General features: G+C 42.0%; 1 protein-coding gene across 3 annotated transcripts in view; it reads left to right on the top strand.

Moving 5' to 3' along the window:
• veph1 (ventricular zone expressed PH domain-containing 1) overlaps nucleotides 1-14,094 on the top strand; it is a 70,688-nt gene that overhangs the window by 34,568 nt on the left and 22,026 nt on the right. For all 3 annotated transcript variants that reach the window (XM_046388616.1, XM_046388614.1, XM_046388615.1), the window contains exons 5-10: nucleotides 45-208; nucleotides 1,351-1,560; nucleotides 6,897-7,120; nucleotides 8,821-9,039; nucleotides 10,172-10,548; nucleotides 13,719-13,858. In XM_046388616.1, the coding sequence (XP_046244572.1) occupies nucleotides 45-208; nucleotides 1,351-1,560; nucleotides 6,897-7,120; nucleotides 8,821-9,039; nucleotides 10,172-10,548; nucleotides 13,719-13,858 (1,334 nt within the window). The remainder of the gene's footprint in view (nucleotides 1-44; nucleotides 209-1,350; nucleotides 1,561-6,896; nucleotides 7,121-8,820; nucleotides 9,040-10,171; nucleotides 10,549-13,718; nucleotides 13,859-14,094) is intronic.

Genomic DNA, 14,094 nt, shown 5'->3' with positions numbered 1-14,094 from the left:
GTACAGTGTGGCTAACTGAAAACATCCTTGTCTCTCTCTGACAGGTAACCATATGCTGCTACGGGTGTTGCCCTCCGTCTACCCTAGACAACCAGATACCATCCACCGTCACCTAGGCAACCTCACTGCAATGATGTCACAGCTGGAGACCTCAGAACAACAACACCTGATCAGACTCATTCAAATGGTTGCAGAGAAACACCCACTTGTACGTGTTTGTGTTGTTTGCATTGTTTGTGTGTGTGTGTCTGTGTGTGTAGTTTTATGTTAGAAATGTCACTGTCACTCTACAAATTATATTTGGTCATATGTTTTAAAAACTTTTTGTTTGCAGTGTCTTTGTCAGGCCAGAAGCCATGACCTGGAAACACTTAACGCACTATCCGACTAAATCACAACTGAGTCTCTGTGGCATCAGTTTGTATTTAACTTGTCTTTGGCTTACAATAACGCATGTGTGTGCCTTTTGTTGTGTGGTAGCATCTCTGCCTATGAGTCAAGCTTAATCAGACTTCTACCATATAACCTCACTATATCCTGTCATGGGCTCATGTCAAAATGTGGAAAAAAATCTGCTGGAATGTAGTTAGCAGTGAGGAAATGGAAGTTGTGCACGCAGAGAGCACATCTCTCAGCAGGAATTCCCTTAATCCTGCATATTTTGGAGGCGTGCTGTTGATGTTCAACATGAGGGGAAGACGGCACATGCCAGCAAACAGAGCACATGGTGGTCAAACATGGAGTTTCACTCACTCCGTGAAGCATTAGAGACGCAAAACCAGCCATCTGGAGTTGTTCTAATCCCCTCCCCCCACAGAGATACGCTGAATATTTCTGTTGTGATTGTGACTGCGTTCGTCACAATGGTTAACAAATCTTCTACATCCTAATATTAACTTCCTAGAAGTGATGTGGTATTGAAGTGATTATAAGGAACTTTAAAATTGCGTAACTTTTTTAAAGGGTCGAACATCTTTTCCCTGAGGAAGAAATAATTTTGATATTAACATGATTATTCAGAACAAGTGACTCATAAAGCAGGGAAGTTTGGCAATGTTGGGCATTGTCAGCCTGATCAAGTCCAGTCTAGAGCAGTCCAGTGTGACCAGTCCAGATAACGAGGAGGAACACAGTCGAGCTTTTGTTTCTTATTAGTCACCAGTCGGTTTATCTCGGTCCAAGGTCATTCCTCTCACCACCAGCCTTCATTAGAGACACCTCAGGTCTCTGTTTATTGGCGAGGGAGTGGTTGTGGTTCCCACACTGCGACAGAATTACTGCTGCGATCGAGAAATAATGAATAATGTAACTTTCCTTTCTCTGTGTCTTTGTTTCTCATCACCCCTACAGATGCTGAGCCCTCAGGTGCCCACATTAGTCAGTTACCTTGGAGACCAAAATCTAACCGAGACCCTACTGGGCGCGCTCGTGGACGTGTCACAGGCCAGCCCTTCCTCACTGGTCAGCTTTCTGCCAGCACTGAGGAGTGTGGGACAGCAGTGTCCAGTTCTCCTGGGTCATGTTGCCAAAATCCATGGTGCCGTGGGAATAATCAATGAGGTACAGACACACACAACAACAGTACAGCACCAACAGTATTCATGTTGATTCATTTGCAGCAGAGATTTGCAATTGAATGTTTAAATGCAGCACGATTGCATGCAAAGTCAGCGTAAAGACGTGAACAGATGTTAGTTCCTTCAATGGGATTATTCGTTCAAATCAACACATCCACCCAGATTAAAAATGTTTCATCTTAAATGAATACATTATATTGCATTTATTTAATCCACATAAAATCCAGAGTGTAAAATCTAGAGTTCACCAGGTAACCAGTGAAGACAGGCCCCAGCCAAGAAAGAGTAAATCATCAATTTCACACCTCGAAGATATTGAATTGAACGCAACCGTGTCCAGTTGCATTCCGTTCAATCTCCTTGGGATATCTATGACCTGGATAAATGAGGAAATCCACAGACATGCTTTTTACACTTTCACTCTGATTTTTGTCCACATTAAACAAATTGGATAAAATTTGTTCAATTTGTGAGCTATAGAGGTCCTGGTAAGTGAAATTTGTAGTTATTTCCCTATTCCAATTAAGGAACGTGAAGAAACGAGAGGAAAAAGAAAGAGTCTGGAAGAAGTAACAAACAAAAAGTGGAGTTCCGTGAAATCAGTCTTAGTTTGAGCATTTTAGCACAAAATCACATGCAGGTGGTGTGAGTTGCTTTCTGAAGCAGTTTCGTTTGTGCATTGGCTGTTTTGTTGTAAGCAAAGACAGGATGCACTTTCACGTCAAAACGGCATGGGAATCACTATTGTGCACCCTCAGTCCGCTTGGCAGTGGGTATTCACATTCACACACACACACACACTGAAACATGCAGGAGTGATTATTTTAATGAGTGGGGAGGAATTGGCTGCGCTCTCACATGACTTGTTCTCTGTTGTCCTGCCAAGTGTAGAGCACACACTCTCACACCAGACAGGCCAGGCAGATCCGGAGGTTGTGACTGCTGTCTCACACCTACATCAGTGTTCATGTGGAGCGTCTGTCCTAAACAAACACTTGCTGACTCCTCAGAGAGTTCTGTCTATCTACAGCTCAATAGAGATGAAGAAACACCACAAACTGCTGTTCCACCGTGGGAAGAATATTAACCTTGAGAAATCTTCTTCCATACATACTGTGAGAAATGGACTATGACACTATTACAGAGGAGAAAATCACCCTATGTGTTCTTCAAAAACAATCTCCTCTGAGCATTTTCAGTTGGGATTGTCTCAACTTCATGCAAGTATTTGCACCAATATGTTGCAGCAGGTACTCATTTAATACCTTTGAATACAACTACTAAGACTAGTAGTTGCTATACTAGTAATATACGTTTTGGTTTTTGAAATTTGTTTTGGAGTAAGCAAAATTTGTCCCATGAGCCTCATTTTGGCCAACCCATGGATTAAACACTTTGGCTGCCCTGTAGACCTGGCTGCTCATTTGCTCCTCATAGCACTCCTTCTGCTGTAAAAAGAGGTCTCCTGGGTCCCCCTGCAAAAGCACTTGAGCTGGTGATTACAGGTTAATCAGCCCAGCAGCCTGAGCAAACTGCAAGGTGGCGTCCCTGCTTGATGGCCTGGAGAGTGAGTGATGTTGGCGTCACAAACATAAACATGCATGCAGTGGAAGGTCAGTCAGCGTGTCGTCTTTTCAGCTGCCTGACTCGTGAACTTCATTTTCAGGTTGAATTATAATAACTTTGCTAATCTGCAAACTTTTCATCTTGTACCTTCATCAGGTCATGTTTTCATTAGTCCTATAATTTGATTTATGACAAAAACTAATAACATTTCTATCAGAATCAGTTACACTTAGTTACAAAAATAGTGAGAACTCTACAGCTGCTAAACATCAACGCATTAGCATTGTTATTGTGAGTAATGTGAGTATGTAAGGTTGTTTTTTTGTCCTCAGAGAGCTGCTGTGCACAGTACAGCCTCATAGAGCCACTAGCTGACTGTTAACTCTTAGATTCTTTCATCAGTGTGATTAAATTAACACTCACTGTTCTTCTATTTTATATTCTCTTTCCTTCCCATATGTAAGTGGTTCAGACTGGGACCCTAGTAAATACTTGCAAATACACAAGGATGCAAGACATGAACTCAATACAAAAGATGAGACAAGACATACATCAGTAATGTACAGTTTATACAAAGTCCATGTACTACAGCATCAGGTACGCATGCTGGACGTTAGCTCTGTATGTGCCCAGTCAATAAAATACTGTGGAAGATGCAAAACAGTGCTGAATAGCAAGTAAAACTAATTTGATTTGATTTTTCCCCCTTAAGGATTGTATTGTGAAGCATGGGCTTTCACATGTGGGGCCCTGACATCTGGGTGTGCAGATCATGAGAAAATTTTATCAACTTGTGTTATGCAGAAGTAAGAAGTAGACATGATTGTCTACGCAACACTATAATGACAGGTAGGATGAAGTCACTCCCTGCAGTCAGTCTGTAATGTGTGTGAGCAGAGTGATGAAGGTGACAGCAGGACAGACCGAGGGCTCCCCTGGGTCCATTTAAGGCAGTTTAACATCAATTTTGGGAAATGAACTAAAGGGGAAAATGTGCCACAATTTTCTATAGATGATGCACACACACACACACACACACACACACACACAGAGATCATAGAGCTGGAAGTCATAATAACGTTCTCATTTACTCCAGGGCAACCTTTCCTCCAAAAGCTCCCTTACCCCTCAGTCTTTTTGTGGAAGAATGTGCCAACCCAGTGTCTCTCTCTCTCTCTCTCTCACACACACACACACACACAGTTGGTCAGACCTCAGTGTCCTGTGTTTCTTCACATTGGAACCATTTGGAAAATAACCCCTGTTTTTCTGGGAAATGCCTCCACTAAGGCCTCCTGGTGATGGCAGTGGGGAGTACCTCCTGTGGGTTTGTCTTTATGCCCCCCCTACACACACACACACACACTTTCTCACTGGGTTGCATTTGTATTTGACCCAAAAAGTATTGTGCAATACTCTTTCTGGCTTCCTTTACCTCCTAAAGGGAGTTACTGTATATTGTGTTTCTGGACATATTGCTTGTTGGATCAGTGTATATCCCCATGTTCATTGAAGTGTGAGAAAGAAGTTGGCCCACACGGTATTTCTGTCCAAATCAGTCCTGTGGAAAATCCTGGTTTTCAGAAACAGCATTCAAAGAATTTAAGTAATGTTCTCAACAAAATTAAGTGTTTAACCAGCTTTTGTATTTTTCACTCAGTTTGAAATTTCATCACCTAGAACAAAATTTTATGACTGCACTATTTTGAAGCTGTTAACCCTGTAGCCATCTTCATATATAATAAACCAATATTTTTGTTTACTTGTTTTTATTTTTTTAAAAATGGAGCAGTGGTCACAGTGTGAGATGATTATTAACTAGTATTTTGTGAAATGCTGGGTAGTGTTACCTCTTTGGGCCCGTAAAACTTATTCAGATTAACAATATGAGAAGGTAAAAATAACTCTTTGCTCATAGCTCATAAAAATACAAAACCTTTAACAAGGGTTCCAAGTTGACTTTTGACCAACAAGTTTGGGAACGACTGGCACAGAGATATGACATGCAGTCTTTATGGGTGATTTAATAAATTGTAAAGACCTCGATTGTAACCAGTGAAGGCAATAGCTGCACAAGCCAGTAAGGTGGTGTGCTCATATACAAGATTCAAAGATTCAAGACTGATTTATTGTCAATTCACTGTACGTGCAGAACATACAGGAGAATCAAAATACTGGTTCTCTGTCGCCTTCGTACTAATGCCATGCAGTTGCATAAAAAAATAATGACAGTAATGCAAATACGGTCACACACAGTGAGTGTGCTGAGTGTTTAGGTGCAAAACAGCTGAGGTTAATGCCTTGTGTAAATGGCTGGGTTACAGTCTGGGGGCAGGGGGCAGAGGGGGGAGCTAGTGGACAGAGTTTAGCATCCTTAGCGGTTACCTGCCAGAGACCCGATTGGTCACGTTTGATGATTAAGAAGGGCCTCATACGAACTGGCAGGCTTCATGTAGAATTACTGTAAAATGGCTCACTTGCAAACTGTGAATGATGCAGGTTGTGCTTATGCTGTGATGTTTGGAAGTATTGAAGCAAGTCCTTAAAAAGTCGAATCATCAGTCGGATCTTTGGTGCAGAATCAAGGTACATACTAGTCAAAGTCTTTGTACCTGCAGCCTGCTCTCCAGGCTCCAGGCGCTAATGTTTCTTTCGACCTCACAGACTCCTAAATACCTGCTTGGCATGCTGTAACAGTATAAAGTCAAGTTCTACCTTTTCTGGTAGCTTTAGCATCCACATACAAAGTTAGCCTCCTACAGAGAGGGCTTGTGAAACATGCCTGAACTGTGCAGTAACTGCATTCTTCTCTCCTCGTTACAAGGTGTGCTTGAGCCCTGTAAGGCACAGGTTGGCTCTGCCTGCCTCTCTATCCCTGCATCGATCAGTCAGTTTGTCTCTCAGTCGGAGGAGAGGGAGGGTTTTCAAGCAGTGAGACTTCTGTTTTTTTCAAATTTCTTTTTTTTCCTTGGGAGTTTTGTTGGATTTGGTTCAGCTTAAAGCACAGCAAGAGAGCTGTCAATAGATCGTATCACCTTAGTTATTCTGTTTCACAACGATGTCGGTGGTGACTGTTTTAGGCCACCTTAAATTGTCTTTCGTTGTTGAATGGCTAGTTAATTGGCTCCAGATAGGTCAGGATAAAAGCTTTGCAGTTTTAAAATGAGTGAAAGTTGCATTTACAGGTTTACACTGATGAGGACATATAAAAGACAGATGTGGACCAAACATTGAGAATACCGAAAATATACACAACAGACCTTGTTCACTCTGTGTCACAGAAAAGCAGGTTGTTTAAGTACTGGACACAGTTTACACAAAATGCAGGCCGAGAATGATGCAATGTACACGCTTATGAGTTATTACCAAGACCAGTGGGGAAAGTAAAGCCGTTTGGGGAACGAAAAAGTTTATATTTTCAAAGTTTGCCGAGCCAAGTGCACGTGTTTATATTTATTCTTGTTTGTCTGAATTTAGAAACAAAAGAAAGTTCCCCAAACTGCCTGAAAGTGGAAAACTAATCTGTGTCGAATGAGATAAAATACACACTTTATTCAGCTAAATTTCCAGTTCCGTTGATTTTCAGTACACTCAAGACAAATAAACTGGCTGCTTGTGTAGAGTAAACTCTTTCTTCTTGACTTTCTTTATTGTCTTATTATTACTATCTTTGTTTAATTTTATGCCTGCATGGATTACAACATGAGAATGGTCATTTTAACATCTTGTCCCACTGTTGTCGCCTTTTTCCAGACTCATGCTCACAGCTCATTGGTCTATCTGGTGTCCCTTCTGGGCAGCATGGAGCACAGCTTTCACCACACGCTGCTGCTGGAGATCAGAGCTCTGACTGACCGTTACCCGTCCTTACTGGGAGGCTGCGGCAAAGACATCTACAGGATGAGCAACTCGTTCACCTCTATAGCCAGACTACTGGGGAGAAGACTGGAGGAGAATACGGCTACGACTCACTGCAGGTCAGAGAGTGAGAGTGGTGTTGATCCTCACATCTAACTCTTATCAGGAAGGTGGATAAGCACATTTCCCAAAGGGTTCAACTATTCTGTTAAATATATAGGGACAAACAAGCTAATGAGACACACTTCAGCTGAACACTAAACTGAATCTGTGTCTTGTAAAGCAATGCAGTCGATGTTCTGTTCAGTGCACCCTGATCATGTAAAGGCATTGAAAACTTACACATTACTCACATACTCACACATTCTTTTGTTTTGCCTGCACTCTGGTTACTTGACATACTTCACTTCACCATTCACAACTTAAAAATATTTGAGTGAAAATCTGATAATAGTAGTGAGATTGTTTGCTTGTGTTGTAAGGCTGCTGTCAAAGCAAACCGATCAGTTCTCACACAGTTCTGCTGAAGCAAATTCCTGAGTGTTAAATTCTTAGTATATAATACCTTGGGATGCTTTCCCCCAAAACTTATTTTCTTCTAAATTATTATTAGTTATACAAAAATACAGAATTTGAGAGTTTTAGGGGCTTTAAAAAATGATGATAAATGACAAAAGATGAAGCTCCCCAGTTGGCACTTAGACTGAGGAGCAGTGAATTCAGTGTTAATGACACCTGCTCATAACAAAATTTAAAGCTTAAAATTTTTATCTGTAAGGAAAGGAAAGGAAAGTGACATATCTTGTCATTGGAGGGAACTCACTCCAATGAAATTTGTTCTCTGCATTTAACCCACCCAAGTGACGTGCACACACACACAGCAAACCCGGGGCAGTGGGCGACCGCGTGCCGCGCCCGGGGAGCAGTGGGGGTTAGGTACCTTGCTCAAGGGTACCTCAGCCATGGACACCGGGACGGGGAATCAAACCAGCGATCCACCGGTTACGGGTCCGACACCCTAACCGCTGATCCACGACTGCCCCACAACAACACATTATTACATATGCACCACCACCTGCAGTATGTATGTGCAACATGTGAGGACGGCACGTGTGTGTGTGTGTGTGTGTGTGTGTAAATGTGTATCAAAAGTTGAGTGGGATTCATCTGGTTGCAGTGTGGGAATGACATACACATCTTTCTCCAGAATAAAAACATTATGTGCAGGATTGGAAGCTTTCAAAGGCTTTGCTTGGGGTCTTCTGCAAGAAAGACGGAGGGGACGAGAGATTAAGAGAGGCAGGGTGGTTTATTAGTGAAGGAGCAGGGGGTGAAGACAGAATAAAAACAACAACGGGGCAGCTGGAAGTCCTCTTTCAGCAAACAAGTGGACAGTTTAATGAAGTTATAAAGGCCACTCGGGGAAAAAGTAATATGGACAGAAAGAAAGAGAGAGACACAGAGGGAGGGAATAATTAGTTTGAATTAGAGAGCAGAAGAGAGGAGACAGGCCAGGCACCATGGTGAGGGACAAAGAAAAACAAAGCCAAAGTGAGACGGGAGAGGGTGAGATGTTGCCAGTGAAAGAGGGAGAGATGGGGTACAAATGGGGTGAGAGAGACAGAGATACAGCCAGTCATCATTCGAAAGTGAGAATTAGAAAAAGTTAGCCAGAAGGGGAGGAAGCGAGGAAGGGAGGGAGCAGGAGAGGAGGAGGGTGAGGCTCCTGAAATTCATCCAAATGTGTCTTTCCAGCTTCATCTCACATGACCAGCACCTGCAATACAACCTTTTGCCCTCTCTGTGTGTGTGCTTACAGAGTGGACAAGGCATGCCCGCCGTCTCCCTGTGCCGCTCTCCCAGGAGGGGGGGGTGGAGGCTCAGAGCAGCGGCTGCAGGTGAAGATCGAGGCCTTTGATGAGAAAATGGTGGAGGAGGCGGGAGAGGAGGAGGTGGAGGAAGACTCTCCTGCCCCCCAGCGACGCTACAGCCTGAGCCAAGCCGTCAGGGAGGAGAGGCGAGAGATGAGATTCAACAGGTCTGTTAGGGTCTAACATTATGTCTCTGCTCAATAAGAATCTCAATTTTATGAAGAAGAGACTTTGAAACCTGCTGGATTTTATTGATTCCTAGTCAAGTTAACACAAGATCTTTTGAGCTGAGAAGCCGTAACTGTGTCTGTTTGTTGATGAAAACTCAAGACTGTCCTGAAATAGAGACATGCTGTTTATTAAAAAAAGCTCACATGCTGAGAATACACAATATGGAAGCTCAGTTCTGGTGGATGTATTTATGCATGTCACAGTTTAGTGAGTGTGAAGAATGTTGAGATAATAATGCACTTCTTGTTGCAATGCATTTGTTCAAGTGTTGATTTACAGCTTTAATTAATGGGTGTCTACACACATAACAAATGAAGCGTAGGAATTGTTGCATTTTATCAGATGGTTGGGTAGCTTCAGACCCCCCCCCCCCCCCCCCGATATTTCCAAAGTGGGAATTTGGGTCCACCAAGTTAACATTTATATCCACTTCAGGCTGTGCTTGGTTAGTTGCGTGGAGATGAGAAAGACAGTTTGAGCCTCTCTCTCTAGTGCACTCCTGACACAGCTTTTTATGTCACTCCATGTGGTACACAACACCGTGAATAACCTCCAGGAGAGATTGGGCCTTGTTTGCATGTTTAGTGTCATTATCATCAGTGTACTAAAAGATCTGGAAGTTGTTCACTGCAGGACTTCTGTGATACCTTTTGACTACTGGTCATTGTAGGCTGATTGCATTAGAACTGGAGTGCAGAATCCTTTCAGTATAATTAGTATAGTTAGTGTAGTTTGTATAGTTGACTAAAGACAACAGTTTTCCTACAATAAAAAAAAGGTTATTCAGTCAAAGAAAAACACTGATTACAGAAGATCTGTGTCTGCCTATGTGCACAATACTTCTGCCATGAACTGAAAGTCAGCCACTGCTGGTTTATGTTTTTCTCTTTGTTACAAAATCACTGTTAATAACGTTGTCTTGAAGCTCTTTGCCTCAGTGGTTCACAACCACAGAATCAGATTTAATTCTGCACAATTTGCTGCACAGTGACCACAACAGGAAGGAGGCAGAATTTTATCTGTTAAGAGTGATAATTTTGACTGTTTTTATTTCATGGTCTCTCTTAGGTCAAAGAGCCTGGCCCTCCATGCTGTGCGCTCACGCTCCATCAACTCAGACACTGGGGACGACGGTGAGGGGTTGGAGCAAATCCCAGACAACATCTTCTCCAGCATGTTGGTGAAGTCGCACTCAGAAAACCAGGAAGCACTACATAATGACAGGAAGCTGACGGGCGACGACTCCCGGCCCGTCACAGCTGCCCTGGGCAGAGAGGTCAAAGAGGCTGAGAGAGGACAAAACAGGGAGAAGGATGGAGAGGAGGAGGAGCAGGGGGAAGCCGATAGACTCTTCATCCATTTGAGAGAGAACATGGAGACGATCAGAGAGTTCTGCAAAGACATGGTGCAGCAGATCCCCACACCGGAGCAGTGTGTGATAGAAGGTAATGTGAGCGTGACAAACAGCTTTGTCAGTGAATGTTTTCTTTGAGATCAGCACAAGAAATTAAGTGCTGTGGACAATAAAACAGCACTCAGAGAGGCAGAGGGAGGGTTTGGGTAACCTGCTGAACCTGAATGAGATTACAGTCAAGCTGATTAATGATGTAGCGTGAATACACGTGCTCTTCCCCCTCTCTCCTTCACACCTACACCCACGCACACACATAGTTGTGTGCATACACATAGTTGTCAGTTGTGAGTTGATTAGTGTCTCTCGAGCCTCAGTCAGACAGGGATTTATTTCTCTGGTGGGAATGGACTCATTTTAATACTGTGCTGGTCAGTGATTTTAATCCCATCCAGAATCATGATTTCTTTTACATATTATTGGTTCCAATTCTGAATACATTTTGTGTCCTCCTATAATTTATAACCTTTATGGACAGACACCTTTTATTGAATATTGCATCTCATCATAACTTTTTGGGTGCTAACAACTGTGTTTCCAGTTATTGAGGACCATCAGCCCAGTTGCTGAAGAGGATCTGATGATTTGCCTGTCAAATATCTGTTATGAACTCCTGCAGCTCCAGTGCAGTTGTTTTCAACACGTTGCATCAGTCTGAACAATGTTTAATAGATTTTAGACTAACAATAGACCAGTTTTGAAAGGTAAGACTGGTGTAAACTGTTACTGTAACCGTAAACAAATCTCATGAAAAGACCAAAACCTCTCTCTCCTACAGAACATGTGAGTCTTTAGAAGTGGGCCATGAACATATTAGCGTACAACAAATTCACTCAAACTGGTGTGCTGTAAACCTGGACTATTTTCAGCTTCAAGTTTCATGCTGTGGTGATTATTTCCAGCAGCAGGACAGTGTATGTAGGACTGACACAAAACTCCAGTGGCCATGCCTATGGTAATAAAGGAACATGTCTTCCAATGCAACTGAGTTTCTCACTGATGTGTTTTTGGACAATGATGGAAGTCATCCAGTGGAATGAACTGTATCAGAAAATCCATTTTATTATGTTTAATTCATGTTATGTTGTGTTAGTCTTGGTCTTGGCACATGAGCTCTTTGACAAAAACGTCTCTATGGACTTCATGTCATACAACTGATTTGCCAATGGAGAAATTAATGATGGTATAGAAGCAGAGAATTGTTTTGAGGCGGGCAGGGTCATAATATTCAGTTACATCTATCCAACACAGTCAGGTTAAAGTAGAAACAGATGAATGTGATGCATATACATGTAGTATGTAGAGGTACATGTTTATAGGAGTGCAGTGTTGTGTGTGCGTGTATGTGTGTGTATGCACATGCCTGCCTTCAGACCAGGGTTGTAGCAGTGAGCATTGACTAGAAACAGGAGGTCAAGCAGTTCATGAAATGAGAAACCTCTTACGTCTCCAAACTATTCTAATCCATTTCCTTAAACTTTGTAATCCGTTTTCACATTTCCCCCTCTCATTCTTCTCATATTCAGGTATTTGATATTTTATTTTTATTCATGCCGTATGACTTCTTCTTTATTTCCATTTTACAATTCGATTTGCTTTACTTGAATTAAGACTTCATCACCATCTTTGCAGCAGAAATGATATATCTTCTCTTGATGTGATCTTCATCCAGAAATACAGAAAAATTCAACATAAAATACACTGAAATGTAGATTAAATATGCCTTACAACGACTACACAGATTTTAAAAGAGAGATGCATTTACAGAGGAACTCTGGGACCATACACACCTTTGGTGTATGTGCACACATTCAGCAATACACATCATTTCACACTCACGTACATATATATTGGACAGTACAGTCCTTTCTGTATTCCTCTGTCTGACTCATCTGCATCTGAGCTCCACCTATGGGAACACGGCTTCATTCCTTTGAACGTATTAAGAGCAGACAAAGTTCACACAAACAATCACATGCACACTAAACATGACATGAGAGGTGATGATATTTTATTGACAGGAAGGAATGTTATTTCTCTTGCTTCAGCCGTAACATCATTTTAACTAAGAGGCAGCCAGGAGTCACAGACCCACACACACCCACACACATATCCATAAAGTTAAAACAGGCAACGAACTCCACCTATGGCCTCTGGTTCATTGATTAAATCTGAAAATGAATGTAAATATACAAATGTGACACACATGCACACACACACACGTTTTTTCCTCATCCCATAATTGGTGCTTTGCATTTGCTCTCTCAGTATTAAGCCTCTTAATGAGAATCAATCCCAAAGCACTTAGGATATGATGTCACAGTTGGTCTCAGCTGGATGATGTCATCATCCTCCTGGCCCATCTGCACATCTGCACCCTCCATCTCAGTCATACATTAAAAAGTGTACGTGCACTTGTATATTTAGTCCAAACATCCAGACACACACACACACGTTGACACAAAAATATATAGTGTCACTGACCAACAGATACAAGCAAACACTATTAGAATCAGGCATGTGCTTATGACTGAAGCAGAGTAAACACACACAAACTCGGGTGGGGCTGGAATGAATAGTTTGAATAATTTTTCATAATGTTGACATTTGAATTCTAAACATATGGAAGCTCATTTCCACAAATATAATGAAAAAAACAAATATCCTGTCAAATTCTAATAAGAAGCTTTCACAAAATAAGTACGGGGGAAACTTAGTAACTACCTGTTGTATCTCAAAAAAAAAAAATCCATATCAGAACAATAATTTGCTGTTTTACAGGTGAGTTTGTGCTGCACTGTTTCACAGCTGGAAGCAGTTACCATCTGCACCTGTGCCCAGCTGGGCTTTGCTCATGCACACTATTGAGCTTCTTTGCTTTGACTGGTGTCAGTCCTATCATCTAACCTTCTGACAGAAAGCGAATAAACACATTATCAAAAAGGTCAGAAGAAATCTTAAATCTCTTTTACCAGCTAAATCAGACCCAGACCCATTCTCCTTGCATGCTATGAATCACTCTAAATGCTCCTATGGTTACAGAAGTCCATATGTGCTAAAGACAGAGACGAACACACAGAGAAAAGGGACTGACTCTGGTTTTGCTTAGGAATTTCAATTTAAGATGGGCAACCTTTGAACATCTGCTAAATATTAAAGATTTTGCTGTTTAATGCGTTGTATTTGTGTGTGTGTGTTTGACAGATTCAAATCGAGGATGTGTGGCCAAGCTCTCGTTCTCCTGTCCTTTAAAGGGCCACTACTGTCTGTACGCCAAGTCTTGTTTCAGTCTGACCAGCCGACAGCCTCATCTTTGGATACACATCATGCTGCTACATCTGCAGGTGCACAGAATGCTGGAATGAGCTGTAATGCACAGAACATGTCATTGTGTCTAAAAGCATTTATACACATCTGGAACTGTCCAGCTCATCGAGTCATTTCGGTTCATAATGTAAGACGTACAGCTAGTTTTTAGCGTATATCACAATGACAATGTTAACATGTTCGTGTTGAGCCAGTTACAGTGTTTACATTACTCACCACCTTAGCGTGCTGGCGTGCTGACGTTTGATAATTG

This window comes from Scatophagus argus, chromosome 5, assembly GCF_020382885.2.
Source record: "Scatophagus argus isolate fScaArg1 chromosome 5, fScaArg1.pri, whole genome shotgun sequence".
In the NCBI taxonomy this organism is placed as follows: domain Eukaryota; kingdom Metazoa; phylum Chordata; class Actinopteri; family Scatophagidae; genus Scatophagus; species Scatophagus argus.
This window is presented reverse-complemented; position numbering and strand designations above follow the sequence as displayed.